The sequence below is a fragment of the Lepisosteus oculatus genome, chromosome 4, assembly GCF_040954835.1.
Source record: "Lepisosteus oculatus isolate fLepOcu1 chromosome 4, fLepOcu1.hap2, whole genome shotgun sequence".
Taxonomy (NCBI): Eukaryota; Metazoa; Chordata; class Actinopteri; order Semionotiformes; family Lepisosteidae; genus Lepisosteus; species Lepisosteus oculatus.
This window is the reverse complement of record NC_090699.1, coordinates 32,092,603-32,119,968: the sequence shown is the minus strand read 5'-3', so window position 1 is coordinate 32,119,968 and position 27,366 is coordinate 32,092,603. Positions and strand designations below refer to the sequence as shown.

General features: G+C 34.4%; 1 protein-coding gene across 3 annotated transcripts; it reads right to left on the bottom strand.

Annotated features, from left to right (window-relative positions):
• Positions 1-111: 111 nt before the first annotated feature.
• On the bottom strand, positions 112-21,618 carry eno4 (enolase 4). Of its 3 annotated transcripts, none has more exons than XM_069189085.1 (13): positions 21,545-21,618; positions 12,504-12,632; positions 9,405-9,598; positions 6,836-6,981; positions 5,337-5,506; positions 4,976-5,107; positions 4,421-4,489; positions 3,455-3,619; positions 3,129-3,254; positions 2,615-2,810; positions 1,299-1,366; positions 921-1,038; positions 112-413 (listed from the first exon to the last, which is right to left on the bottom strand). In XM_069189085.1, exons 2-13 carry the CDS (start codon positions 12,597-12,599, stop codon positions 361-363), a joined length of 1,533 nt encoding a protein of 510 aa, XP_069045186.1. In that variant the 5' UTR covers positions 12,600-12,632; positions 21,545-21,618; the 3' UTR covers positions 112-360. The 3 variants fall into 3 exon arrangements, with proteins under 3 accessions (XP_069045186.1, XP_015202517.2, XP_015202518.2); XM_015347031.2 differs by lacking the exon at positions 21,545-21,618 and adding an exon at positions 13,308-13,573; XM_015347032.2 differs by lacking the exon at positions 21,545-21,618 and adding an exon at positions 13,308-13,573 and having other exon boundaries at positions 5,451-5,506.
• Positions 21,619-27,366: the final 5,748 nt, after the last annotated feature.

Here is a 27,366-nt window from a genome sequence, read left to right as displayed (position 1 = left end):
AGAACCTGATGTGTAAGATTCCATTGTTTCAAATCTTGTATGTTTTTTTAAATATTTAGATAGGATCTAATAGTGTTTGTAATTTAGAAAGATAGAAAGATGAGTGATCACTGAGGTTAGAAGATGTATTCAGGTTAAGGAAACAACAAATGATCAATATCTGTACTAATATACTGTGACCTAAGCACATAAGGCAGTTTTACTAATACAGTTAATGACAGCAAATGCAGAATATGTTGGTACATACTGCAAAGTATTGTTCCAAATTAAATAATGCATGCCTGACATAAATTCTAGCATAAATTGTTTCTTTCTAATTAAAAAAGTTGAATAATTAACTTATTATGAATGGGTAGATATTCAGTCTCTTGTTTCTTCACAAGGTAAATTGAATTCAAGTTCTTCTGTTGAACCTGTTAACAAGAAAATCACAAAGTACAAATTTAGTACCAATAGGCTGAACAGAAAGCAGTATTTCTGTATGTGGTAACTGTTTTGTGTTTACAGTTATGGGATAACAGGTGAAAGCAGCTCTTCATACAGTGCTATTCATTCTACAGTTAGGTTTTTATTGGGATGTTATTTTTGTGGTCTCCAATTAAAAAAAATAAACTAAATGCCTGTAGATAGTATGAGAAGCTTTTTGTTGTTGCTTAAGATAATCTTTTATTTCTTTGATAGAATTAACTCATTGTTCAGTAATGGTGCAATGTCCTTGTATTTTACATGTAATTAGACTGCCAATTAATAGGACCAATATACATTTTGCCAGATCCTTTCCTTATGATTCCTGACACAGAGTTTCTTTTATAAATCTAAAGAAATACATTCTCACCAGCTGAGCAATTTCTGTCACTCCTCCCTGGCCTTTGTCTACCCTTTTCTACGAGTTGAAAAGACAGAAAGAGAAAAAGCCATACCCAGTATTCCCTGCTGAGCCAATTCTTCCTCTATAGAAATGAGACGGCTGTATTTAGTCACCCGCTCTCCACGACGCAGACCTCCCAATTTGACAAACCTAACTCCCAATCCAACGGCCTGAGGGTATAAATACACAAAGCAAGGATTATTGCAACAGGAAATGTGCTTTCATTTCATTACACAGCAGTGTTTTAGAGCTAAATAGCTATCTACGTTTTTGGGATTTATAGGATACCTAAAGTTGATACTTCTAATGTTACCTGATGTATATCCAGTAGGAAGCATTTCTTATATTGAAATATGCATATGTTTATGTGTGAACACACATCAGAAATCCAGAATTCTGTATCCCTTCTGTTAAGGATAACTGTACTTACAAGATCTGACAGAGCATCATCACAAGGTTCTCCATCTGTAGTCCCAGTGACAGTTATATATCTTTTACCTGAAATACAACATCTGTCATCTCTTATCTAATACCACCATTACACAAGAAGACATTTTTTATAACATATTCAGTATTGTGTAACCTGTGCAATAACTACATTGGAATCTACTTAGAGCAGATTACACAACTTTTCAAATTTTGCTTTCATTTCACATTTGCTTACTAAAATTGTGCTAATTTTAAAATATAAAAACAATTACACTTGACCTTTATTTTAAATGTTTCATAAAACATTGCATATTAGCAGCATGATCTCTTGAACAATAATTACATTTCTTGATATTTCCGGAGTTCTTTTGCATTCAAGTGACCTTTTAAGTAGAACAAAACCTAGTGTTCATCAAATTTATTTAGTTTTATTGGTGTTTAGTTTTAGGCACATGAAGTCCCTTTAGACTTCTTTTTGTTCTGTTCTGTTTGCCATTTAAAAACGCCAAATAACGGCTAAATATAAGGCAAGTCAAGCAGTGTTTAACTTCATATCTTAGCCTTTGGGATCAAACTCTCAAGTACAGTTTACATGTCATGCAGGACACTTGTCCCAGAGCCCATTTATCTCTTACACATTAATCTGTAGACATGGTGGTTGTTTCATGATTCCTAAAATGTTCCCCAAACTGGGAATAATTGCTATCCCATACCCTTTTCATTATACCATTTTTAAATTATAGAAATGGCATAGAATTAAAATTGTGTTACCTAACATCTCATAAATACATAGATGTATTTTTTTCTAAACTCTTTCCTTGTTAGATACATCTTTCTTCACAAGACAAGCCTCTTTCTAGCAAACATTAATAGCTCTTTGTACTCTCGTCATTAATTTTGTACTGTTGTTGTCATGTAATTTTAGAAGAGCACTGTCATACCTGATTAAACCGTGCTTGGTGTTTTTGATTTGCATATGGAAGAGGTCTATGTACAGTTCATCCAGGACACCCAGATAAACATTATCTACATTTAACTAATTTTGTCACCCACCACGCCCGTTACACAAAAAGAGCAAATTCTGTCATTCGTAATGCTCTGTGAATACTACATCTCTTTATTAAGAGTGATGCATATATCCTTGGCTATACAGTTAAAATAGAAACTTTAAACTTAATATTGAAATGATTTTTTAGTTAATAAAAATAAATAGGTGTATATTTGTGATATTAAAAGAATAAAGCTGCCATCTGGTGATCACAGTGATTAAATATTTCAAGCACAACTTGAGATAAACGAATACTGTACATTCCTTACCTTCCATTTGCTTGGTGACTTCAATCAAATCACAGACAGTTGTGTGATTGGTCTGTTTCAGGACTAAACCATTAATGCCAGCCATGGCCAGGCTATCCTCATTTAGATGTGAACAGATGGGTTTTAATGCAAATTCAGCAAGAAGATAGCATCTGTGACCAATAGTAGTGTACAGCTTGTCCCACTGTTCCCGATCCTGTTTCAAGCAAAGTACAAAGTTGGATCAAAAATCTGTGGATCAACTGCATTTCATCTTCTTGCACATAGGAAACTGTGAATGTTTACAATAGTAAGCTGTTATTCCAGTTCCAGTAGCTTTCTAAATCTAATCACTCAGTAACCTTTTCTTTTGTGTAAAACCAAATTTGTGACATTAATATTTAAGGTTAAAATGCATGAGGAGAGAAAATACATGAGTTTGTCAAATGAAAAAGGTTACACAAAAACAAACTATATCAATATGAACCTGCAGCTGCTAAAACATATTTGAAAAGAGAAAGTAAGTGTGATTTACCTCTTTTCTCAAAGGATCAATCAGAGCAATAACTCCTGGGTATCTGCTTGTTAATTCAACATACATGTCCACCATTTCATCAGGAGACTTGGAGGTTCCTATGGACACTTCATATTTGCCTTTTTGCTGTGGTTAAACAAGGTAAATGTGAACTGTTTATATTTTTGCAATTCAAAGTTTGAAGTTTATTTTGTAAAATGATTCAATTGATCAGTTCCACAAATTTAAACGTGTTTATAGCATTGGAACTGTTTTTATGTGCTCTACCTAAAGTTTAGAAATCTTATGATAGATATTTTTTGTACTTAATTGGAATTTCCACTTACATAGTCCATTAGCTTGTGTGCAGCACAGTTTACTGCAAGATGAATGTCAGTCCCAAGTGTAAGCCCAAGGCTGCTTACTGTCTCTGTAATAAGGTCTAATGGCTGTTCAAAACGATCATATCCGACTACTAGTGCCCCGGAATCTGAAATTGTATTTGGCACAGGCTGCAAAAGAGCAAAGAACACACTTAACGTATCATTTATGTGGGTTAGAGTTTATTAAACATCTGCATCTAGTGAGCATATTAAACATTTATTTCAAGATGTGAAAGGACTGGAAGTCATTTTAAATGAATGGCAAATGGCACATCATAGTAAATGAACTCTTTCTTAAACAGTAAATAAAAAATTAAATAGACCAATATATCTAAAATCCAAACTTAATTTATTAGCATCCTTTGCTCTTTTTCTTCACTGTACTATAGTGTTACCTCTGATTTCCTTACAAATTTAACTTACAACTGAATTATTAAAATAATTACTGGTTAGTTTCAGTAAATAGTCATTACTTTCATTGGTTCAATACTAAATAACTTTAAGGTAACCTTACATTAGTCATTCTTTAGTGTTATATGATTTTTTATAGTACAAGACACATTAAACATCTTTATCATGAACAGATGTAATACTACCTACAGTAGGGTGCCGTAGAATCATCATATCATGCGCATTCACAATATTGATGGAAAATAATACTGCTTTTGTGTCACGGTATATAAAAGAAATTTAATAGGTGTAATTTACTATTGGCATCCTGCCATTCATCTGGCTAAATAATAATCTGCATGCCATCAAATTGGATAAAATGCTGGGACTGGGTAAAGCATTAGATTCTGACATAAAACTAACATTGACGCTGGTGACGAAGATATAAATGATGTAAAATGTATATTAAACTAATATCAGATTGCAATATCATACTGCAATATTAGAACATGCATGTCAGAAGTGTAGGATATTCCTTACCCCTGTTTTTGAAGCACACTTCATTATTCTTCCCATCTCGCTTCGAAGCTCAAGAAGTATTTTAAAATTCTGCTCAATCAAAAAGAGGCAGTATTTTCAGATAATTCAAACATGTTTAATATCATTTTCTTATTAGCTATTAGCAGCCAAATATCACTTGAGATAGAAACCTTGTTTATGTTTTATTCAAGATTTAAGTGTAAAATATAGAATGCCTTTCAAATTAAGCACTTTTTCATTCAGATCCAATCAACCCTCCAGATGGGTATGCTTAGGCTCCTTTTCTGTCAAGTGTCATTATTGACAGTAACTTCAGCTAAATATATATAAAACGTTTTTGCAAATCCACTAAAAATATTGAAAGTTCTGACTGTCCATTGTTTAAAACCTCCCTTGGAAATATTATTTTCCAGTCTACAGTAAGTAATTCCAAAATGAGATTTATATACATACATATTATTAGTTCAGAAATACCTGTCTATAAAACAATAAGGATTCACAAAAATGTTACAAACGTTCTCAGCATTAAGAAGAAAAGATCATAAGATACTGTACTTGTTTAAACCTTTGCCCAGGTTTTGGGATGAGAATTATTTCATCCATAAGGTTCAGTTTTCCAGGTGATGATTTTCCACAAGAAAGTAAAGTTACCATGGGCAACGGAATGTGGAATTCCTTGGGACACTCCTGGAGAGGAAGAACCACAAAGGTACTTGATTTTCATTTCCTTTTTTGTCTTGAGTTTTCCAGATTTCTACAATTTTCTTATTATACAGTATGCAATTAAAATTCTTTACATTGTGCATTAATTGTGTCCTACAGCGTTAACAATATAGAAAACAATTAATATTGTATTTTGTATTTCATACGAAAGTTCAAGTGAACTAAAGCAGTACAAACAGGAATGAATACGAACTTGGCTGTGTTTCAGTGATGCTATGTGCTGGTAGAGGGGAATGCCTTTAAAGTGTGCTGCAGCCTTGGCTACAGCAAGTGACACAGCTCCTATGGCCATACTGCCAGGTAGCACCTGCTCTGGTGGCTCTGCTGGAGGAATGGGCTTCTCTTGGTGGTTGTTCTTTTTCCCTGGAAATGTAAAAAACACTAAAATATGAGGTCTGAAATGGTCTATCTTATTATTTTCACTCTCACTTCCAAAGTTAGTTTTAAATTTACTGATTAAGTAGATTTTTGTGAAGTTGTGTATGTAAATGCTGTTGTAAAGTAAGATATTTAAACACACATACGGATAGGATACGTTTTATGAAATCTTTAATTTGGTACAGAACTGTAGCTATAATGTAAATTAATCAGTTTAGTATTCATTTGAAAGTGAAAGGCCTTACTCTCACATTGAACATTTCTGTAAATGTAATTTACTAGTATTCTTCATTAAAAACCATGATGAAGTCAAGATTGCTTCTCCTCCCTCATACTGTATTTCTGTGAAACCTGGGACACTGATGAAACAATGTCATTACTAACTCATTTGTATTTAAAACTGATGGTGAACATTAACAATATAAATAAATAGCTGGACCAATAACAAGAATAAACGTAATCACTGAAATACATTTCTTCTACAGATGAAAGTACTTAAAAAAACAATTGCATAAAATGTAGACTTCTGAACTTCCCAAGTTATTTTTACATAAATCTGGTACTGAATTAGACTTATTTGTTCACAATTAGCATCTTGCTTAGTATGCAGATCTCATTGGGATTTGTAAATGCTAGGAGCAAAAGCTTTAGCATGCTACTGTAGTTGTGGCTTCCCGTTTTAGTGTATGCAACAACAAAGATTTCAGCAGCTGCCTCATCTGACCTCCTTCATCCGCAGTTCTGAATCTAGCCCTATTCCTTAAGAGGGCAGCTACTGAAAAGCTGTTCCCTGTCCAAACCGTGGACAACTACAGTAACATGCTTATGCTTTTGCTGTTAGAAGAATATGTGTTGACTCCAGTCTATAACGATTGTATTGAAATGACTTTTATACTTTTATATACTGTATGTACATGTGCGTGAATGAGATTGGAATGTCTACATCTTTAAGAACTATTATTAATGTAGCTGTTAACTTCAAACTAGAGGAATTGTTCCCATTAAACATTCCATTATATTTTTCCCTTAGACATGGAAGTAGAAATTGAATTAAACTATTCATACAACAGCCATACTATTATGCTGTTTTTTCATTCTACATTCAACCCATTTGTCCTTTTAGAGTGCATTGCAATATACAGTACATACAATCTGAATGTTGTGTACTAAGTTGTTTTACCTTCAAACAGCATATTTTCTCCACTCATACAAATGCCACAAATAACACCTTGTTTTTATGTTATTTCTGAAAATTTCTATATTTAACTAAGAACCGTGTGGAACTCCAGGAACATCTGAGAGCCACTGACTGACCTTTGGCGCTGGTCTTTTTGTCTTTGGAAGCTGTGGGTGGCATGGGTGGTGGGGTGGCCTCAGGAAGAGATTCAGAGAGCTGTTGCTCCTCCTTTTCTCTGCTCTTTCTGTCCTGCTCTTCCAGAGAGCGTGCAGCAAAAAAATCACTGCAACAGATGACACTTCCATTTGGCCTTCATCCAAAAATCATGTTTGAACTGTCATGCAGAAAATGCAATCTGTTTACTCACATGAAGATCAAGATATGTTTCTGTTACCATCCTCTCAATATTGTATGCTGGTAAGAAGCGGACTTATCAGCATATCTTCAAATATGATAAAATACAGCAGTATTCAGGTATAGGTAGAAAATACCAGAAAACTGTGAAACAACCACCATATTTTACAAAATGCATGTTTACATTATTTTAAAAATCATACCTATATCCCCAGTTTCTAAGAATCTACCCTGAAGCAGAGTCTTAAAGCACTTTCAATTAATCCATCCTTCTTTTAAAGGAGGCCCCTCTTGAATTGGACCTTCTTAAATTATGTTGCATGTAACGCATATACTGCATTATTGGTTAAAAAAAAGATCATCACTCTTACAGTACATACTATATCAAACATATGTTTAAATAAACTGGATGGTTAAAATATATCTTTTATATGCTAAGAAAATGGATTTTATTTGGTTTCAAAACAAGATAATCTTTAATAAAATCAATGAAGGACGCAAAGTGAAAACTAGTGGCTTTTTCATAGGTCATTATAGAACTGAGTACTGAACCTCATGTTTCATCAGGAATTCATGTTAGGTTTAAAGAATGGAGAATGATTTGCAAAGCTTGTTTCTTCAATGATAAGATCTGCTCTGACAATCAGCAGAGACATTAACCTTAGGTGCCATAACTTGTAATTCCAAAGAACCATATAATTCAATTCAATTGAATATAATATAATATAATTCAATTTCATTACAACATAATTATTTGATACTGAATAAAACCAGATGATTTGTTTTTCTGTTCCAAGTGTTTTGGGGTTTTAACATTAGAAATTGGTCATTTCATTCAATTAAAGTGCAAAACTAATGATTAAACCCCACTTGCTGTATATACATAACACATACTTATTGGTCTCGTAAAAAGAAAATGCTTATGAAATTTTTTAAATATTTTTCTAAAAACTTTCCCTAACTATCTTTAATATTCAAATTAGTTGTTCCCATATGCAACAACTTGTCATTGCCATTTGCCTGTGAAAGAAACACTGAAGCATATCCGTACTGTAGCTGTTGCCCAAAAGTGGTGGGAGTGGTTACTATCACTGGTGTTCCAGCCAGGTCCTTAAGACCATTGAAGATACAATCTGCAAACAGATCAGTGACCTCACGTGTGTCATGCCACACAAGCCATCACTGTTATTAGAGCTGGAGAACAACTCAGGCCAATTTTAGCTACGTATTTTCTTGAAACTGCAAGAGACTGGGGTATAATAGATGAATTAGGAAGGTAGTTAAAGTTCCTTCAGCACGTCAAAGGCATGTGCTAGATGTGACCGTCTACCTTAAGAGGTAGAGGGTGCATTTCAATTATATGGTATAAACCTATGACTTGACAGAGACAGAATGAAGAGGTTCTGTGAGACCCAGATAGCAGAAACAGGAAATCCTGGCTGTCAAAAATATTGGCCGGAGGTCAGGTCAGAGAAGCTGAAAGATTACCAGATATGCATCTCATTCCCTTACAAACCTTAAGAAATACAGATTTAGCAGGATTTATGTAAACATGAAATGTATAAAAACTGCAGAAACATTCATTCTATGGCAATTGTGCTATGGTAGCTTCCATGCGTTGCAAACGTATCAGGGTATGAATCACTCTAAGAGATCTTGGATGGTGAAAGCCCGTTTATTAGCCTCTACAGGTGCTGCAGTAAATAAAGTTGAAAATCGCTATACTGGTGTGTCCTGAGAGTGCAACTTGTTATGCTGGACCTGACTAAAGAGAAAAGATAGAGGTGGTGAATAAGGTGGTGATTACTGCAAGCAGGGCTGGCAGACCAGGTGTACCCATCAAGAAGACCATAGGAAATTCAAATATAGGAAAGGCAATCCATCCCTCTAAAATACCTACTACTTGTTAGACATCACAGGGGCAAATAGGAGAAGAGCCCTCAGCAATGCTATAAAAAATGACATTTTAAACAATAAAACATGAAATTAGGGAATAATAAAACTTGGTTGCCAACAGAATTTTGGCTGCAAATTATTATTTTTTCTTTTTTATCATTTAGAATATCAAATTACTTTTCATTACCTTCGCACTCAATATGGAAATGCAGATTGGTTCTTTACATCTGCAGTGAGCTATACCATATGGTGGAGAATGAGATGTTGTGTCTTTCACAAACATCACTGGAAGCCTTAGATGTCTGGGAAACCACAGATGTCCTTTTACCAAGATGAAGTAAAAAATAACATGATATACCATTTTATAAAATATTGCAGTTTGTTCTTTGAGCCAGTATGTTCTGTGATCCTCAATTCTTTTGGAGAATCATCTTTGGAAGAGTAAAATATGAATACCTTAGTAATTTATCCACTCCTGCTTGGTCAGCAGGTTCATACCCCTTTAACATTGTAGTTAGAGACTCATTGATCCATTGAAGTGCAGTCAGAACTGAATCTTTCCTTTTGGCGTCATCATCAAAAACACTGGCATCTTGCACACTATAATCTTGGACTGCATCAGGACTGGATATCACAGCTGAGGATACTATCTAAAATAAAGGAACACATTTTAGGACTGGGTTTCTAGAAGGACACTCGTATGTAAATGAACTGCAACTTATTTTGCATGTCAGCTGCCACTCACTGCTCCTCATTCAAACATACTGTAATGTCAAGCTGTGGGAGGCTTACAAGGTACAAAGGATAAGCTTTGGACAAAGCTAATAAAACTTAATTCACTCACACACCCTAATGCTTTGGACACTGACAGTCTGATTAAGTGATAGGTTGCAGTGTGTAGTTTGAGAAGCATTGCACTGTATCTGGGAATAAATGCAAGTGATAAAATACATTTGGGATATACCATTACACTGTGCCTAATGAAAGAATATACTGTACTGTATGCGTCTAAGGAGATTCACTGCATGCAAAGTTCATAGCAATGCTGTATACTGTGCTTTTTCTCATTAATTTCTAAACAGTTCTATGTTCTGCTGCCTTGGTAATTTGCTACAGTTTCTGCTTAAATGACTTGATCTTGTAACAGTAAGTTCTAGAAAAATTGGTTCTGATGACCTGTTTTTTAACATTTTAACATGAAGTTATCATAGCTGTCCTTTACTGTCCTTTTTCTTCCATTTTTTGTTAATTTTTTCAAAATTTGATATTAAACCTGGAAAGTATTTGTGTAGAGAAAATATATTAAGATTATAAAATTTAAGTGGCATTAAATAATTAAACAAAACAACTCCCGTCATTTGTAAATACTTCTACTGAAACACTGTTCTCTTTAGCAAACACCTTATTTGATTTCCATTTACTCAAAATTACTTTGCTTTACTGCTGTTAAAGACTATAAATCATGGTTTTCGAAGTGCTATTGTGACTGTTTATTATGAAAATGAACTTGCCTTCAAACATGATTTTTTTTATTTCATTACATGTTTAATTTCTCATTGCACCATAAGTTAATTGCACAATGACCAGAACAGATTACAGTGAATTTGTTAAAAGTGACATAATTTAATTAACAGTACAGCAGCAAGAATGCAATATAAAGATATTTAGCACTATGATTTACCTCGCTTGGCATGTGCTTTGATTGGCTGAAATCTCTGAGTTCACATGTTGGTTACTGCTGCTGAGGCAGCCAGCACTAACATAGTCACCCCACACTGACCTGAAGCCGGCAGCATGGTTTGAAGGGAAAGTATCTGAGTTAATCACTAACCTTGTAATTCTCTGTCACTCAGAGTTAAGATCAGAAATCTCATTGTGTCCAAAAGATAGCAGCAGTAATAACACCAGAACACTGTTTAATGCTTTCAACGTAGTAAGCTTGAGCCTTATTAATGCATTGGAGATTATTCTTTTACTAAATTACAGGTTTAATGTATGATACCAGCTCTATCCTAAGCTTCTATGTTGTGAAGATACTCATTCTTCTTAAGTCCTGTTTTCTTCTCCATTTGTAATGTCATATCTAATTTGCCATAACTATCTACAAACTGTAATTGTGAGGACTGAGGATCATTAGGGTGTCCTGTGAAGGCCCCCTGTAACCTATATTTTCCCAGCTGCTGCCTTTTTGAATTAGAAAAACTGAGATGGCAATCATACATACTGTACACTGCCTCTCTTCTTTAACAAACATTCTTTCAATATAGTTCCTCTCCGCTACATCTCAGTATGATATACTTTTTTAACAGCAACACCTATACCAAATTGATTCAAATCTAACATTTTGCACCATCACAAGTCATTACTCCTTTTCCAAATCCCAAATGGAATATTTATAAATGGTTAGTTCCACGGCTGAGTTTGCAATTTATTTGCATACTGACTGGCACTGACAATCATACAAACTGATCTCACTCCATGAATCAGTGGTAGTTAGTGTACACATTATTTGGTGTTCCTAAAAGCCAAGTCATTCTGAGAGTATTTCAGGCACCAGCATCTTATAGTAGTGTAACTTCACTGCTTTCATGTTACACAGGCTAAATTTCAGGATCTATGACACCTCTGGCTTATGGGTCAGTTCGTTACAAAATAAGATATTTCAAATAAAAATAAAGTACTGTCTCAGATTTTAATTAAGCACATTACCTGTGTGGTTGTTAATGAAGAGGAGCGCATTTAAAATATCTATTAGATTTGGCCAGCAGCTCAGAAGTAATATCTATTTACAGTTTTACATTTTGAGGGCATTCAAAATTCAAATTGCTGTATACCAAGATTCATTTGAGATACTCTAATGGTTTTGGTCACCATTTCGGAAGTAAAGCCTGACTTGAAAAATTAGGTAAATGTGAAGAGACCAATGCTGAAACATGAATTTCAAGTTAAAGGATACAGTCTGCTTATTTACATATGATATGAACTCTATGTTTAAATGTAATATTTTTGCTTTCAAATGTAGGTTTTCTCCATGTTTGCCACATGGTTTCTGGGAAGAGTCTGCTCTTGGCAGTCTAACTATGACAGAATAAGCTATCAGAAGCAACCTAGCATAAAATATAAGAATACTGGGGGATACTCTTTCATTGCAGTGTATACGAATTTGACAATCCGGTATAATCAACTGCTTTACATGTTTGCTGATTAACAACACACCATGTAAATATTAGCATTATAGGTTCCAAAGATAAATAAATCTGAACTACATTAGCATAATATTTAGTGATATTAGCCGTGTGTTATCTCAGAACATAAAATTAAAAAGGTTTAGAAAAATCTTCTCAGAAAGAAGTATTCCAAACGTTAGTAACACCTCCTAAATGAGCAGTTTTTTAAAGAATATTTGATGTTTGGGTTTTCTTAAACAGTTTGTCAGAAACTGATTTTGCTTGGGGTCATCAAGATCATCATGCTAAGCCAACAATCACAATTACTCTTTTAATACAGGTTTCCAAAGGTTCATATTGAATTAAAAGCCATAAAAAATATGAGTACCTTTTCCTCATTTTTTGTGATGCAAACAACATCTGCTTGGACTGTTGGTTCTCCCTTCCCATCATACACTTCTTTTCCCAAGAGTCTGTAAATCATTGGTGGTGTTGAAAATCTAGAAAAGTAGTTTGCCTAAACAGAGAAAAATGTAATTTGTCATTATTCACTTGTTCAGACAAAAATGAAGAAAAGCAGAAATGATTTAATTAATCGATCAGTCTTAAATCTTTTCTTTCAAAAGGTTCCTTCTAAGCACCTACAGTATTTTATTCTAGGCTATATTACAGGCTTTTATTCTGTAAGCAGATTTCTTACTCCAATTATAAGATTTAATATTGGGAACATTTCTATCACATAGCTCATTTTAAAAATGTATTGCGTACTGAAGTTTACCTTTCTCTGATTCGCTGACGTCTAGCTACAATGAGAATATATTTAAAAGCAATACGGACAAAAATAAACGTTTTCACCGGAGTATGGATCACAGTGCAGTTCTCTTTACACAGATACGCTAACTCCTGCCTTACACAGTGTCATCTTGATAACCATCTCCTCTGTACAAAAATGCCACTATAAAACACGCAGATTGAGTTGAAGATTCCTCATTACCACATTGTACTTTTATGTAAAATATAATTCTGCTGCTATTTGCATGTTTCAAGTCGGTAAACATTTTATGAATAATCAAAAGTTTAAAGAGGTTTTTTCTTATTTGGTCCCGCGCTCGTATTAACAACAATACAAAGTACTGAAGAACAATAATATTTATTTAAAAGGCAAAAGAAAACTAGTTTTGTCTACGCGTACCAAATATCCGTACACATCATCTGGTTTTTCGTAAAACATTAAGTTGAGAACATCCTCCATTTTCTGTGGAACTCCATTGGCTCTGTAGTATTCTGCAGCTCTATTTTTTAACTCGTAAAATTCACGATCTTCTTTAGAAAGCTGACTGCCTTTATTGAGAAAGCATTTGTAAGACATGACTTGTTTTGGGAAGGAATGAACGGTTTATGTTATCTGCAAATTTCTGAAGTGATACAATGTGTCTGTGCCTGCTACAGCGTCTAAGGGTTGCCTGGGCAACACAAAACCACAAAGGCATCGCGAGAGTTTGACGAAGTACTAGCAGAGGGGTGAGCAAGTATTTTGATTAATCGTATTCATTTTTCTGACTCACCTTTTAGAAAACACTATGACATTCACAATACCGTTTCACTTACATCAGTTTTGCACACTTGTAGTGTTTACTTATTCGCACTGGGACTGTACTCGAGTGGTAAATTCAACCGTTCAAATGATCTGGATAAAGGGTAATGAAACTTTGTGGCAACTTCCCTTTTTGTACAGAATATACTGAGTTTGCGGAAAATTTTATCTCCGTATATTTTTTTTTCTTTTAATGACAAGTTTATTTTTTGAATGTTTACTTTCCACTTATGTCATATGGCAAAGAAAATATAGAAAATCTGCAGTTGCTCTACCACTTTTAAAACTTGTTTCTTCACTGTTTCATTCTTTTTATAACACAGTACGCCATAGATATTAGTATTGTACCTTATTATAGTACTTGAGGTGCTTAAGCATTTGGAGTGTTGTACTTGTAAAGTAGCCTAGTTATACTATATTATTTTCCCACTTCAGGGCTAGTTGCCATGGTAATTTTAATTTCTAAATACTCCCCCACAACCTTCACAGTTGCCTCTAAATATATTCATATACTCAATGAACTAAATATTGATTTAGAATGAAAATCCTAGAATAGATTCAACATATCTTCCTTTGTAATCAAAACTAAAGACTAAAATACTGCTGTGAGTTGTGATACTGTATTGTATGAGTATAGAGAACATGTCAAAAACAGTTACTTAATATTTTTAAACACACTACATTCAAATTTATTCATGCCCCAGCAATCAGTATTTTACACCCTACTTTGGGTAAATTGCTCCAGATTGCATGACCTGTGCTTTGATCTGCTTTCTTCAGATCATGTGGTAAATGTTCTACTGCAAATGTTATGGCCCATAAAGAACACAGTTGTTTATTCTCTCTTGCCCTTTGGCCATTGTATGTGATGTATACTGGACATATTTATTATCATTAAAAGTCCATTGGCAACCAAGCATGACAAAAGCACCAGTTGCACCAGTTTTTGATTTAAATATCCCAAGAAACCTTGTAATCCAAATGTTCCTCAATTCTAACCAGGACATCAGGACCAGAGTATGCAAACCAGCCCTAAAGCAGAAATGATCCACTATTCTTCACAGAAGGAATCTTTTTCAAAATCTTTCTTCATGAATTATACTCCTGATCAGGCTGTCAAAAAAACCCATATTATGCTTCATCCAACCATATCACGATGTCCCAATTGGTTTGAAAGTCAAGTTAGTTGCTGCTTGGCAAATCTATATGTTTTGTTTTTATGTTGCCATGGAAATCCAGAACAAACTCCCAAAGCCAAGGCATTAACTTCAAATAGCAGTTTTAAAGGCATTGTGTCCTGATGATGCTCTTTTTTTTGTGTGGAAATGCCTAATTGTTTCTCTTGAAGGTAAACTGTATTCCCAAACCATTTATCTGACCCTCCATTTGTGTAAAGGCCTCTTACATCCTCTTCCTGGTGGAGTAGAAATCATCACACCAGCCTTGAACGTTTTAAGGATGGACTCACTTGGATGCTATTTGGATTTTGTTACATACCACTAGGGTTTATGAGGGTTATAATAATTTAACTTAGATCTTATGATAATTATATCACTTTTACTATGGTGCTGTGATATTGAATGTTATTCTCTTTTTAGTCCCCTTAAATTCCCATGGGAAATGTAGCTAGCTTCTCAAAGCTTTTACAAACTTTTTGTGGCTTTCTGAAATACTAGCTGATTAAAATCATAAAAGAATTACATTTACAGCACTTATTTTCAAGAATTATAGAGTGTGAATACATTTAAACTTTGTTTATGTAGAAATATTTTTACAGCTATGGAATTGATAATAATACTTAATACTTCTTTTCATCTATTTTAATATTCCTTTTATTCAAGTATGTTGAATACATACTTACACCTGCATCTTTTGCTGAATTCATTTTGATTTACAATTCATTAACAGTATGAATAGATGTGGAGGCTACTGTAAATTTCCTAGTGTATTGCTGGGTTTAAATATACATTAATCAATGCTCTAAAGAGTTGCCATAGCAATTTTAATATGACACATCACTCTCCTGTAGATCATGCAGTAAAAGCCACTTTCCAGAAGGGAAGAATTAACTATTCATGGGACTGCAGATGGTCACATTACACACAATCAGAGGTCAATATTTCTTAAGTGGTGAAACTAAGGTAACCCAAAGTTTGCAAGAGGATCTGTAGCTGTCTTGGCAACTCAAACAAAACTGCCACATCACTGCTTGATCGTTACTGTTGGCATTTATTTACACAAAGTGTTGTGGGTGTCTGGAATTAATTATCAAAGTGCATTGCTTAAACAGGCCTCCTGTGATCCTTCAAGAAAAGGCTCAATAAGATCCTCAGACCAATAAGCTTCTAGCAGTCAAACATGCAAGATGTATTAAATTTGAGTCGGTAGCTACAGGTATGTCAGCATGCGTAGGCTACAAAAGAACAAAGAAAGGTTTATTCCATGCTGAAAGAAAAAGAGACACAATGCTACAGCTGTAAAGCCTTCTCCAGGTGTGGCACATGATGAAGGCTTCACAGCCTAAATGTTGTGTCTCTTTTCTTTTCCTTTCAGCACGGAATAAAACTTTACCTGTTCCTCTTCAGCTGTTTTAAATGTTGTGTCTTAGAACTAAGTCCTGCTGTTTCTACCTTTTAGTGTGCTAAGAGAGGATTGATCTGGTAAGCTCATGACATGGAGGCCATGTCACTATATTTACTCAATGTCCATTCAGGTGAACGCCTGCCGGTGAGTACAAATTAGATATAAGCAAAAGAAAAAGTGCCTGTTTCAGTTATGCAATAATAAAAAGCTTTTACTTTTGTATGGTCTACCAGCTTTGCTATTTTGAATAATATTTAATCGTTTTTTCAGCATTGCTTCTGATTTAGTGAGATATCTTTAGATCCAAAAGTAACCATAGATCTGTGTATTGTCGAGCATGAAAGGACAACAGTACATATAGAAATTCAGTATTTGCACTAGACAGTGATGAAAAGTGTAAGCCAACTGCAGGGGAGCATTGATCTGTTTCTAAAAAATTGATCTTGTTTTCTACTCATTTAATAGCAGCCTCGTCTTTCTAAACAAAAGCACACTTGGCTAATATTGAATTGCGCTTTTTCTTTGAGCACTAGCAGGGAGTTACAGTATGAAACAAATTGACTCAAGTATGAGCTGCTGCACTAGCCTCAGGGTGGTAATAATCAGGAGAACTGAACCTATCTGCATTAAGAATGCATTTAACATTCAAAATGAGTCACTGTCACATGAAATGCATTTGAAATACTCAATACGAAAACAATCTACCAGAGAATCAGAATGTGGCCCCCAGTCAGTGTCTTTCAAAGCAGAGAAGGAGGCCATTACAAAATACAGCAGAGTGCAACATCCAAGATAAAGTGGCCACTTTGGTCATCTACTTCCTGGATGACCCTACACTGAAGTGAAAATACATACATACTGTATATTATGTTGGCATCTTCAATTGAACACATTAGATGTATACATTACATAAACAGGTTCAGCTCCTGGTGTTGTGAGATGGTGAGAACTATTATATAGTAAATACTGCATATTGAATGACTTCCAAGACCATTGTACAGACGTACTAGAGAGATACCAACCAGTTTTGCAACCTTACATTCAAAAATGTTTTGACTTAAGAGTTTAACGTTTCGGCGTTCGTGGCCTGAGCTTATTTAACATTGATGTTATTTAATAACCAGCAGAACTGATTAAGATTAAGATTTTGGGATACTAAAGAAAGATTGTCATTTTAATCCATGAAGGGGATTAGCTATGTGAAGATCAATTTAGACAATCCATGGTTGGCATGATTGCAGACTAAGTAGTTCATGGTGCTTGATGTGTGAATACAAATAAGGCACAAATAAAAAAACTGGAATTTTTCCAGTTCAAGTGCAGTATCACACATACTGTCCTACGACTTAGTGTGTGCATTAACAAATAGTGTTGCAGACGGATCATGAGAATATCATTCATCTATGATATCACAGTAGTACTGTAAAACTGTACCACTGTACCCTCTCATTTATGTGATGACTTTCTGCCAGCCTTTACAAAAGCTACAGTATGCAATCGACTGGATTTATCGACACAATAAAGAACGGTATCATACTGTGCAGCACCACCTTCTTTGGCTGCATTTACAAGGACAGCCACTACAAGGACAGCCACTATAAGTTCAAAGGCAGAAAGCTGTTTTCTCTGAACAAGCACATGTCTGTATGGACAGGGTCAATGTTTGTGAATATGGAGGCAGACAAAGCACAATAGGACAATGGCTCTCAGATCTGCTCATAATGGTCTGTTGTGATATCTGTCGACTAATGTGCTAATTAGTGCCTGCTTGACTGTTCAGACTTCTGCTTTCAACCCTTAATTTTAAAAATACCCTATCTTAAAGTATAGGTGGGACAGCTATATGAATGAAGCTGAAGAGGTCTGAAAATCCCTATTTACTATTAGGTTAATACTAGTGAATACTATTCAACTATTTAAGAACTGAAAGAAAATATAAAAATAGGTCTCATATATAAAATATAAATCAGTTAGCGTATGATTAAGAGCTCAGTTGTAATAAATAGTGGTTTGACAGAACCAGGTTTGAGAACCACAGCAGTAGGACATGCTAAATGTTGTAGAAAGTCATTGTTTTGGGGAACTTTCCATTATATTGTGGGTGCTTTCCATCTAGGATCATAAGTGCAATCAATTGTTTTTGAAAACTCTGGGCTGCCAATAACTATATCCAAAATTGTCAAGAAGCATTGAATATCATCGCTATTATTTATTCTTTCTTTCATCTTTGGCACACATGCTACAGTAATTGCAACAAAGCATGTACTGTGGCATAAAAGCACTGGTGAATCATTTACATGAGAACTTGGCAAAAGACTCGAGTTTTAAATGAGAAATTAAGATCTTTAAGATCTTTTATTCACTTTCAAATGAGCTGTGTGTTACATTTGGAACTGGCTTTATATTAAATTATTAAATTACCAACCAAAAGATAATTAGATTGGCAAAACTGAAGATTAAAAAAACAGACTATAAGTAGGCAGAGGTACTTCAGGTAAAATAGATTTTACCAACTGTTCTGGGATCTGGACATTATGGAATGAAATATTTTTACAACTGTCCATAGACTAATAAGTACCTTTACTTGTCAGGGTCCCAGCATGAAGTGATTTGAATACATAATTTAATAGTTTTCAAAATCTTGTTACAATTCTGGATTTAGTATGGAATTCTTCTAAAAGACCAAAACATCTTGTGACCTTGACATAAATGTCCATTCAGTGATCAAGTAAAAACTCAAGATACAAAGCAATAATCTCTTTATTTTTTAAACTCCTCATGACTACACTTCATGTGTACAGATCAAAATTCCAGTTTTGCTGGTTGTTTTCTTTACTAGTACAGTTTGCATTTTCTAAACTACTGTATAATTGCAACACGTGTGTTCCATCTGTACTACTGGTCAGAAGGTCACTTCATATCATTTGTTTTGGCCCTTTGAGGAAGAGCAAGTGTGTTTTGAAATGGCAGTTACGGTACATATTTACATTTAAAAATCTGCCTTCAGTAATGCAAAGTATTGGAAAAATATCAAATCATATTAAATCATTTAGGATTAAGCAAATTAATATTATATTGATAGGTGCATATGAAACCTTGTAATTCTGTTATTGGAGAAAACTTAATTAACATTTTAAATGTCCACAATGGAGAAACTATTTCAGATTAATATGTCATCTGAAATATACCACTTTCCAAAGCACTGTGCTAATTTACATCAAAGCAGAGCAGTAAGTCAGAAAACATTAAACTTGCCATTTCACCTACTCTTCCACTAACACCAGTTCCAGACGTGCCCCACACCCAGGCACACTCACACCCTGGCTCAGTCTTGCTTAACTTCTCTTTCCCAGTGAAACCAGGCTTTAGCATGCTGTACACGCTGGAACTGCAATGATTGTACAGTAAAGGGAAATACAATAATCAGTCAGATTTATATGTTGCAGTTAAAGGAGCTGGCTAATTCAGATCTTGAGTTCTCCTCCAAGCCTGCTAAAGTAGTGTTGACTATAAATAAAGATGAAAAAACTAAAACTTTGATTGTCAGCAGTCTCTAACCAGTTGGTTATAAAAAGGGAAAGAACAATCAGTGTTTCTATTTTTTTTTAAAGACACTGAAATTAAAAATGTCAATAGGCAATATGCATGATGAATCTATCTTCCAGTCTGAAGTAAGACTATTGCTATCCATTCCTTGATTCTAGAAATGGGATAAGTAGCAAGTCTGCTGACCTTGCTTTGTAAAGAGGGGATTTTAACACTCATTGGAATTAATCTGGCAGTGTGAGGCATAAGACAGAGTGTGGATCCCATGTGATACAATTGAGGTTGTCATAAGGACTAGAACCCTCAGGCCAAATTGTGTTACACAAACCCACAGCTTGAGACACACACACACTTATTCTCACACACAGAAAAAACACAAACTCAGAAACACACCCTTAAAATGTTTCTTGTGATTTTTTTATTGTATTTTTTTTTATATGAACCTGTGAACTTAATACATGCATGAATCTAACTCTAAAACAAAGTTTCTTTTTATCATTTTTATAAGTGTTAAAATGATAGCTGTTTTTCCCTTCAAGAACACAATTCCAAATAAAAATGTGACGTGTTCTGGGCATTGTGAAACCCAGTCAAGCCAATTTATTTTTGAAGTGAACTGAAACAGGGTCTGAAGTAATGGACATTTTAATTTTATTAGTTAAAGTGTGAATATGTTCATGCCAAAAAATGTAGTTAATTAAAATTTATAATTGTAAGACAGTTGATCAAAGGATTTAATACAGCCACTTCCTGAAAGAAGCTAGAGTATTAGCTTGGACAACACGGCTGGGTAACATGTTACATATTTCTACCACAATTTCCGCGAAGAAGTGCCTCCTATTCGTGGTTTTAAATACACGTCCACATAGTTTCCACCTGTGTCCTCTGGTTCACGTTTCACTGGGTTGATTTTGTCAATGGCTTTGAAGATTTAGAATAATTGGATCAAGTCCTCCACATGTAGTCTTCTTTGTTTAAGACTTATAAAGGTTCATTTCTTTAAGGTTGTCAGTGTAGGGCATCCAGTTATATTTAGTCTATCTTTGTAACCATTTAATCTATAAATACTATTTGACATTGTATTTGTATGGATGCTTAATTAAAGATGCTATTCTGAAGGCTATATAAGTAATATGCAATAACATAAATCAAATTAAGTAAATTACTGTATTAGTCTTTAAGTAATTTATACCTCAAATGGAGCATAAAACAAGAATACTGTATAATACACTTCAAATTTTACAGATTGAATATTAAATGTATACATTAGAGTTCCAAGACTGATTAATGTAACAGTATTAATACATTGAGAATAATGAATAATGAAAGTACTAATCATGTAATTAACAAATGGAGCAAAATTAACAGTGTTGTCACACCTACAAAAATTAGCACAATTTACAGTACTTAAACTTGTGCAAAATATCCTGCAGAGAAAAGAAGAATTGGAGGCATCAGGTCCATGACTTTCACAGACACAAACATAAAGGTTAGTGTAGAATTTGGAGATAATGCTATATCTTGCACTTGTATATATAGTGTTCTTATAGCTCTCCTTAATGGCTTGTGTTCATATACAGTACATGACTTTAAAGTTACCCATTGGATTGGAAGAAATAAATCTGTTTGCAATGGTTGTCAACACTAAAGAAAGATGAAAAGACCTCTGTGGCACATTCAATAGGCCAGATTGCTGCATTTCTTACCACACTGTGGACTTCAAGCAGTTACGATCCAGCTGCATTCTGCATCCAAGACTTCAGCAGTAACAATGTACACACCTATGGAAAGGCAGATGCTTATTAAAGCTCTGAGACCATTTGATCACTATTGTTTCCCCATTCACCAGCTTAGTATGCTGAACCATCTTCTTTTATTTTTTATTTTTTAGGAAAATGTCTTTAAAGCTACAGTACTTTTAATGGAAAGGAATTAGAATTCATGGAGACAATATAATTTACATCACCTCCTTTTTTAGTTTATAATTTCTTCTGTTTTCGATATTTAGCTGGGAGTCGTCTGGCTATTTTTGATTTTGTTGTGTTTCAAATTTCTGGGGTGCAAATCTGCCTTCTACGGGAGAGGACCTTCTACAAACTTATCCAGCACACAGTCGCAGGGGAGCTGGAGCCTATCCTGGCAAACAGTGGATGCAAGGCAGGATACACCCTGGATGGGACGCCAGTCATAACATCATCACAGTATTGTTCACTTAGCTGAGTCAATATGAATTTTAATTGGATAAAAAACAAATACTATAAACGCTAAATGGGAATCACTGAGATATTGGAGGCTGTTTATGTTAACACACCATTTAAACCTTCTAGACAATGTAGGGAAACAAAAGGGCAAAGTGCATTTAAAACTGAGAACAAAGGGTTGTGGGAGAATGTTGTTGATGTTGATGGCTTCTTTTAAGAAATGGCTGGATGAGACCCTTGGATCAATTAACTGTGAACTTCCGAAAGGGCTAGGTGGATCAAATGACCTTTTCCTATTTGTAGACTGTCTTTATTTAGCTGTTTTATCTCATCTCAAGGCGTTAGTGATTTTCAGAGACCTATGAAACCTCCTGAGCTGACCAGAGTTTTGCACAGCGGCTGTAAAGCACCACTGTAATGAAAGGAGACCTCGGCTTCTCACAGGCAGGCAGACAGGGAGGACTGGTGCTGGCTGAAAGGCAGTATGCGGATGTACTGCAGTATTTCTCTTCCTGCTATAAAAGAGAAAGTGTTGGTTGCAGGAACACAACCCCTCTGGCAGGCTCTCAGTGGACTTCTGCAGTAATGGAGATTAATCTGAAAAAGTGCTGATGTCAGAGCTGATGGAGTTTACAGAACCCACAGCAAACCTACTGCACAACCTACTGCAAACCACGTTTTCCAGTGTGTATGTAGTGGGGGAGGGGCCATAAGAAAGCTGCTTGTCATTGTTATTGTTATGTCATTGCAAAAAGGATTACGATTAAGCTATTGCATAAACCTGCACATTTCCTAAATAGGATTGCTGATAGTTTTGCTGACGTCATTCTGTCAGATTTTGAGGAAAAAAAGCAAATGTAACCCTCCCATCAATGAATTTTCATTTGTACCTCCTCTTATCAACGTAGTACATTTATGTAAAATGTTCTTATGTAACTGTTTTTTTGTTACCAGGCAGATGGCTCTATAGCTGGTGCAGCCATACCCAAATGCCTGCTGATGAGTCTTATGGGGGATTTCAATATACAAACTTCTGAGAACTTTAGCACGACAAGCAGACTGAAAATGGTAGGATACTGTATGCTGTACACACTTCTTTAATAGTTGTGCAAGATCTGTAGTTGATCACCTTGACGTAATGATAGATCCCTTCCCGTTTCATTTTAATTCTATGTGTAACGAGACGAAACGTTTGATACATAGAGAGATTGTGCTTCAGCAAATGCATTTTTAGAGTACAGTGATCAATCAGCTCTGGAACCACACACACCACCGACAGGAATATGAACAACACTGTGTTTAATATATAGGGCTATATATTATTTACTAAAACAATATATTATGTCAATTATACAAAACATATCATATAAAAATGTAATAATTTTTTAAAATCATATTAATGTACAAATTTAACTAAACACAAGTATAATAACTTTAGAGAATCTTCATAACAAAAAAAGTAACATTCATAGACTAATTTTTTCACCCAAACATAATACAAACTACATTTTACATAAAGAATTCAGCAATGTTGTTTTGTTAGTCTGAAACATGTCAGTCTAGACTGATCTCTTTATAGGAAAGAGAGATTACCTGCTTTTTTAAAGTACACACCTGTATTTGTAAAAGGCTCTTAATTTTTTGTCATTAATGTGACCTCTTACAGTACATCTTAAAAGCTCATCTCTTTAAATAAGACATACAATTAACAATAACGAAACGTCAACTGGAAAATGTTTTAAGTGCATTTATTTTCCAAAAAAAAGAAATTTTCTAATATTATAATGAGTTTCAAAATTCTTATTGAAATTATCACCTTTTGATATTTTAAGAATCAATTATGGAAGTTTGATCTCTTGAATTGCAACTTGAGACACAATTTTTCATAACACAGAAAATTAAAAAATGCATATCATTCAGTCCACCAATAAATAAAGAATACATCACACCTAATTAATAAATTTATAATAGGTTAAGTGTACAATCAGAAATCCCTTGTAAGTATCAGTATGGCAACTCTAACTGTTCATAATGTGTATTACTACATATAGTAATAAGAATGATTTCATAGATATAGTAATGTTTGATTTCTGGATATTACAAGTTCTCTTTTAGTTTTTTCAAGGCACATAGGCAATTGAACTCTATTACTTTTAATTGGCTGTTTATGGTTGTTATAAATAGTTTTAACGTCCTAATATGTAGATATTTTTCTTTGCCTCTAACATATAATTAAAAGTTATGTAATACCAACACATCATAAAAACAACGCCTAGAAGAATAAACTGTGTAGAAATATTTACAGATATAGTACAAAGGTTTTTTGTAATACTGTTTTAAGATCTTTAGTAAATACTATCCCTTACCACTATGTTATCAAGAAATGTCGTATATTTTAATTTTTCGTTATAAATTGACTACAACATACTGTATAAGCAAAGAAAAAACGATGATGTATGTGGGTAACATCTTGCCCGTGCTCATATTAGAACATCGACCTTTCAGATTTTTTATGCCTAAAAATATTTTTATTTTATGTCCTTTAAATGATTTCTACACTGCATTGTAGTCTTATTTAAAAAAAATCGAATAATTGACGGATGGATGGGTGAATGGATGAATAGTGTTAAAACTTTAGGCCAATTCTGTAGAACTTTATATGATTTTGTTTTATAAATCAGTTTCGCCTTAGGCACTTCACAGAAGTCTTGGAGTTTTAAAATTAGCTGCAGTACTTAATGAACGTTTCCCAAAACGTGCGAATGCATGCCTATGACTGTGTTTCTGCGTGGTCAGTGTTAAATAATTGATGTTAATCCTTCCGCGTTGTAGTGTTTATATGAAATGAAATGTGTTTTCACGTGCACCTGATTTAAAAAGATAAAAGCATTCACTGCTGGAACGTTTTTTTCTCTTTCGCAAATTTAATCCTGGGTTTGTGACCTTAATCTCCTGGGGTATACCATAAACTTTTGACCTTCTATTTTAAGCCGTGTTGAGGATAATGGAATATCCTCTCTGGCACGTAACTAGATTGCAATCCCGTGTTGATGTCACAAACACTATTACACAATCTGAAGTCAAAATGGAAGAGCTCTATTCGCGAGTGTCACCGGCTCTCGGGAATACACAATATAAAGGTTTTCGTACTTGCATTGTCAATATTATTAACTTGCATAATTGTACCGGAGCTAAAATGAGTGGTCCCCTAGATTTAAATCAGAATACACTACCTAATACATAGAAAATTCAGAGTTCTGTTTTGTACAGCTGTCTCCGTGCGCGTAGTCTACCGACTCAGCTACTAAATAAAATGTTGCACTACGAGTTTGGAAAGCAGCCAACATTTATCCTCCCAGGGCAGGGTCGACTAGCGGGCAGAGGTGAGATTAAGCACAGGATAGCCTGTTCGCGTTTTTAGAACAAATCAAGTAAGATATTCATTGTGTTTCATCTGTAAATAACCCACCGGCATCACAAATTTCAAAAGGACTTTTGTTCTTAATATACTGTAGGTAACTGGAGGTATTTTGTGGGCATGTATAGTCGTCTTAGCTTTTTTTTAATGTGTTTTTTTTCCAACTCGAAAACTGTCAATTGATCTTGGATAATTGCTGTTGTCGGACTCATCAGGGTCTTTCGAAATAGTTTTGGAAACAGTTCATTGGGATAATCGGAACCTCAGCTAAAACATTTAAAATTAAACTATATTTACCCTACTCTTTATCACTGATGTTGTCTCCCTCTCTCAGAAACAGTCGGTCGTGCGCAAGCACATAAATAATGTATCGAGTTTCGTCTTTAAATCCGGTTTAGGTATTTTTGAAATAAAGACAAACGCCGAGTGTTTATATAAAAAACTGTAATACAAAACATAAAGGATGAGAATAATTAACACAACCTAAACAGAATTAATGGTTTAATATCAATTAGCTTTTTTTTGCTATATATCTAAAAGCGTTTCTGTATCGATATTAACTTCCCTATAAATTCGTGGAAGATTGCAAGATCTTTTTTGTGCTATTCGTTTTAAGTGGGCTTTAGTAGAAAATAAAGGTTGGCTTTTTTTTTTAGAATGGCGACTTTTGACAGTCGGATTTTTAGACAACATAAATTATACAAAGAAAAAGACATGCGACTTCGCAACCTTTATATACGGCATGTACCGCCGTAAGATTAGAATAGTTACTGAAAAAAAGTTTTACTCATCATAGCCTTCCTATCCTTTAAAACTCTATACCCCATATCCTGTGTTTTTACAGTATACGGCTTCTGCATCTTTGGTAGGCACTAAATCTCTTCCAGGTTTCATTCTCATGAGGAATTTTTCATTTAAAATACAAATGTTTGTCTCTTACCAGACTTAGTAAAAAATACACAGTATTAAAACCTGTTGTAAATACGTAAAATCTGTATACATTTCACCGCTTACTCCAGTTTGAAAGAAGTCACCATGAAACAAAAGTTCAAAATATGCTGTTAAAATATTGCAAAATCCGAAATAATAATAATTAATATATTGTTGTTATTATTATCATCATCATCATCGTCGTCATCATTATTGTTATTATTAGGGTACACCTACAGTATTTGTATTCATATACTGTACGTGCTTACGCACGGAATACCCGTGCGTCTCATTTTTAAATTGAACAATCCCACTTCGTGTGAACGGCTCTTTATTCCAACGATTTCATATATGTATAATGAAATAGAGATGAGGAACTGTATTATGCTTTCTTCTGCTTTGCAGTTTTGTGATAAATGTGTTCTTTTTAATTTGTTAACCTTGCAAATTCTATTTTGCTAAAAGAGTGATCAGATAGTGCCAAGCTGTTCTTTTCTATTTTTGCCTTACATGTATTTTTGTTTGAGCAACACTCAGAAGTACGTCTTTTTTAATACCCGCGCACTTAGATTACAAAAACGATTAAATCTTCAGTATGAATTCTAACAGAACATACATTTTCGTCAATCATTCCTAGTTATTAAAGTTATCCATAAATGGCAGGTGCACTAAAATTGGGGAGTGTAAAAGAAATACTCAAAACTAACACTAAATACCCATTTTGTCATACACTTTCCTTCATATGTTATTTGGTCACCAAAAACAAAGGTCCCCGAGGTTAAATTCTCCATCATTACGTTTATTTACAGACATGATGGATAGATTTGCAATAACAAATTTGCAGAATCCAAAATTTGACATAGACCTCCACCAGATAAATAATTTTGAAAACATCGGTTTTGGAGAAGTCTGGCAAGCACCCCTACGCGTATTCTTATCTCATGAAATTACAGTGTCCATATCTCTTTTAGCATTTTAA

Excerpts from the sequence above, each read along its gene's own strand:
- eno4 (XM_015347031.2), bottom strand. The coding sequence starts at position 13,484 with ATGTCTTACAAATGCTTTCTCAATAAAGGCAGTCAGCTTTCTAAAGAA. Across the intron at positions 9,599-12,503 it reads TCACAAAAAATGAGGAAAAG|ATAGTATCCTCAGCTGTGAT; the intron begins GTACTCATATTT and ends CCTTTATTTTAG. Across the intron at positions 5,507-6,835 it reads CAAAAAGACCAGCGCCAAAG|GGAAAAAGAACAACCACCAA; the intron begins GTCAGTCAGTGG and ends TTACATTTCCAG.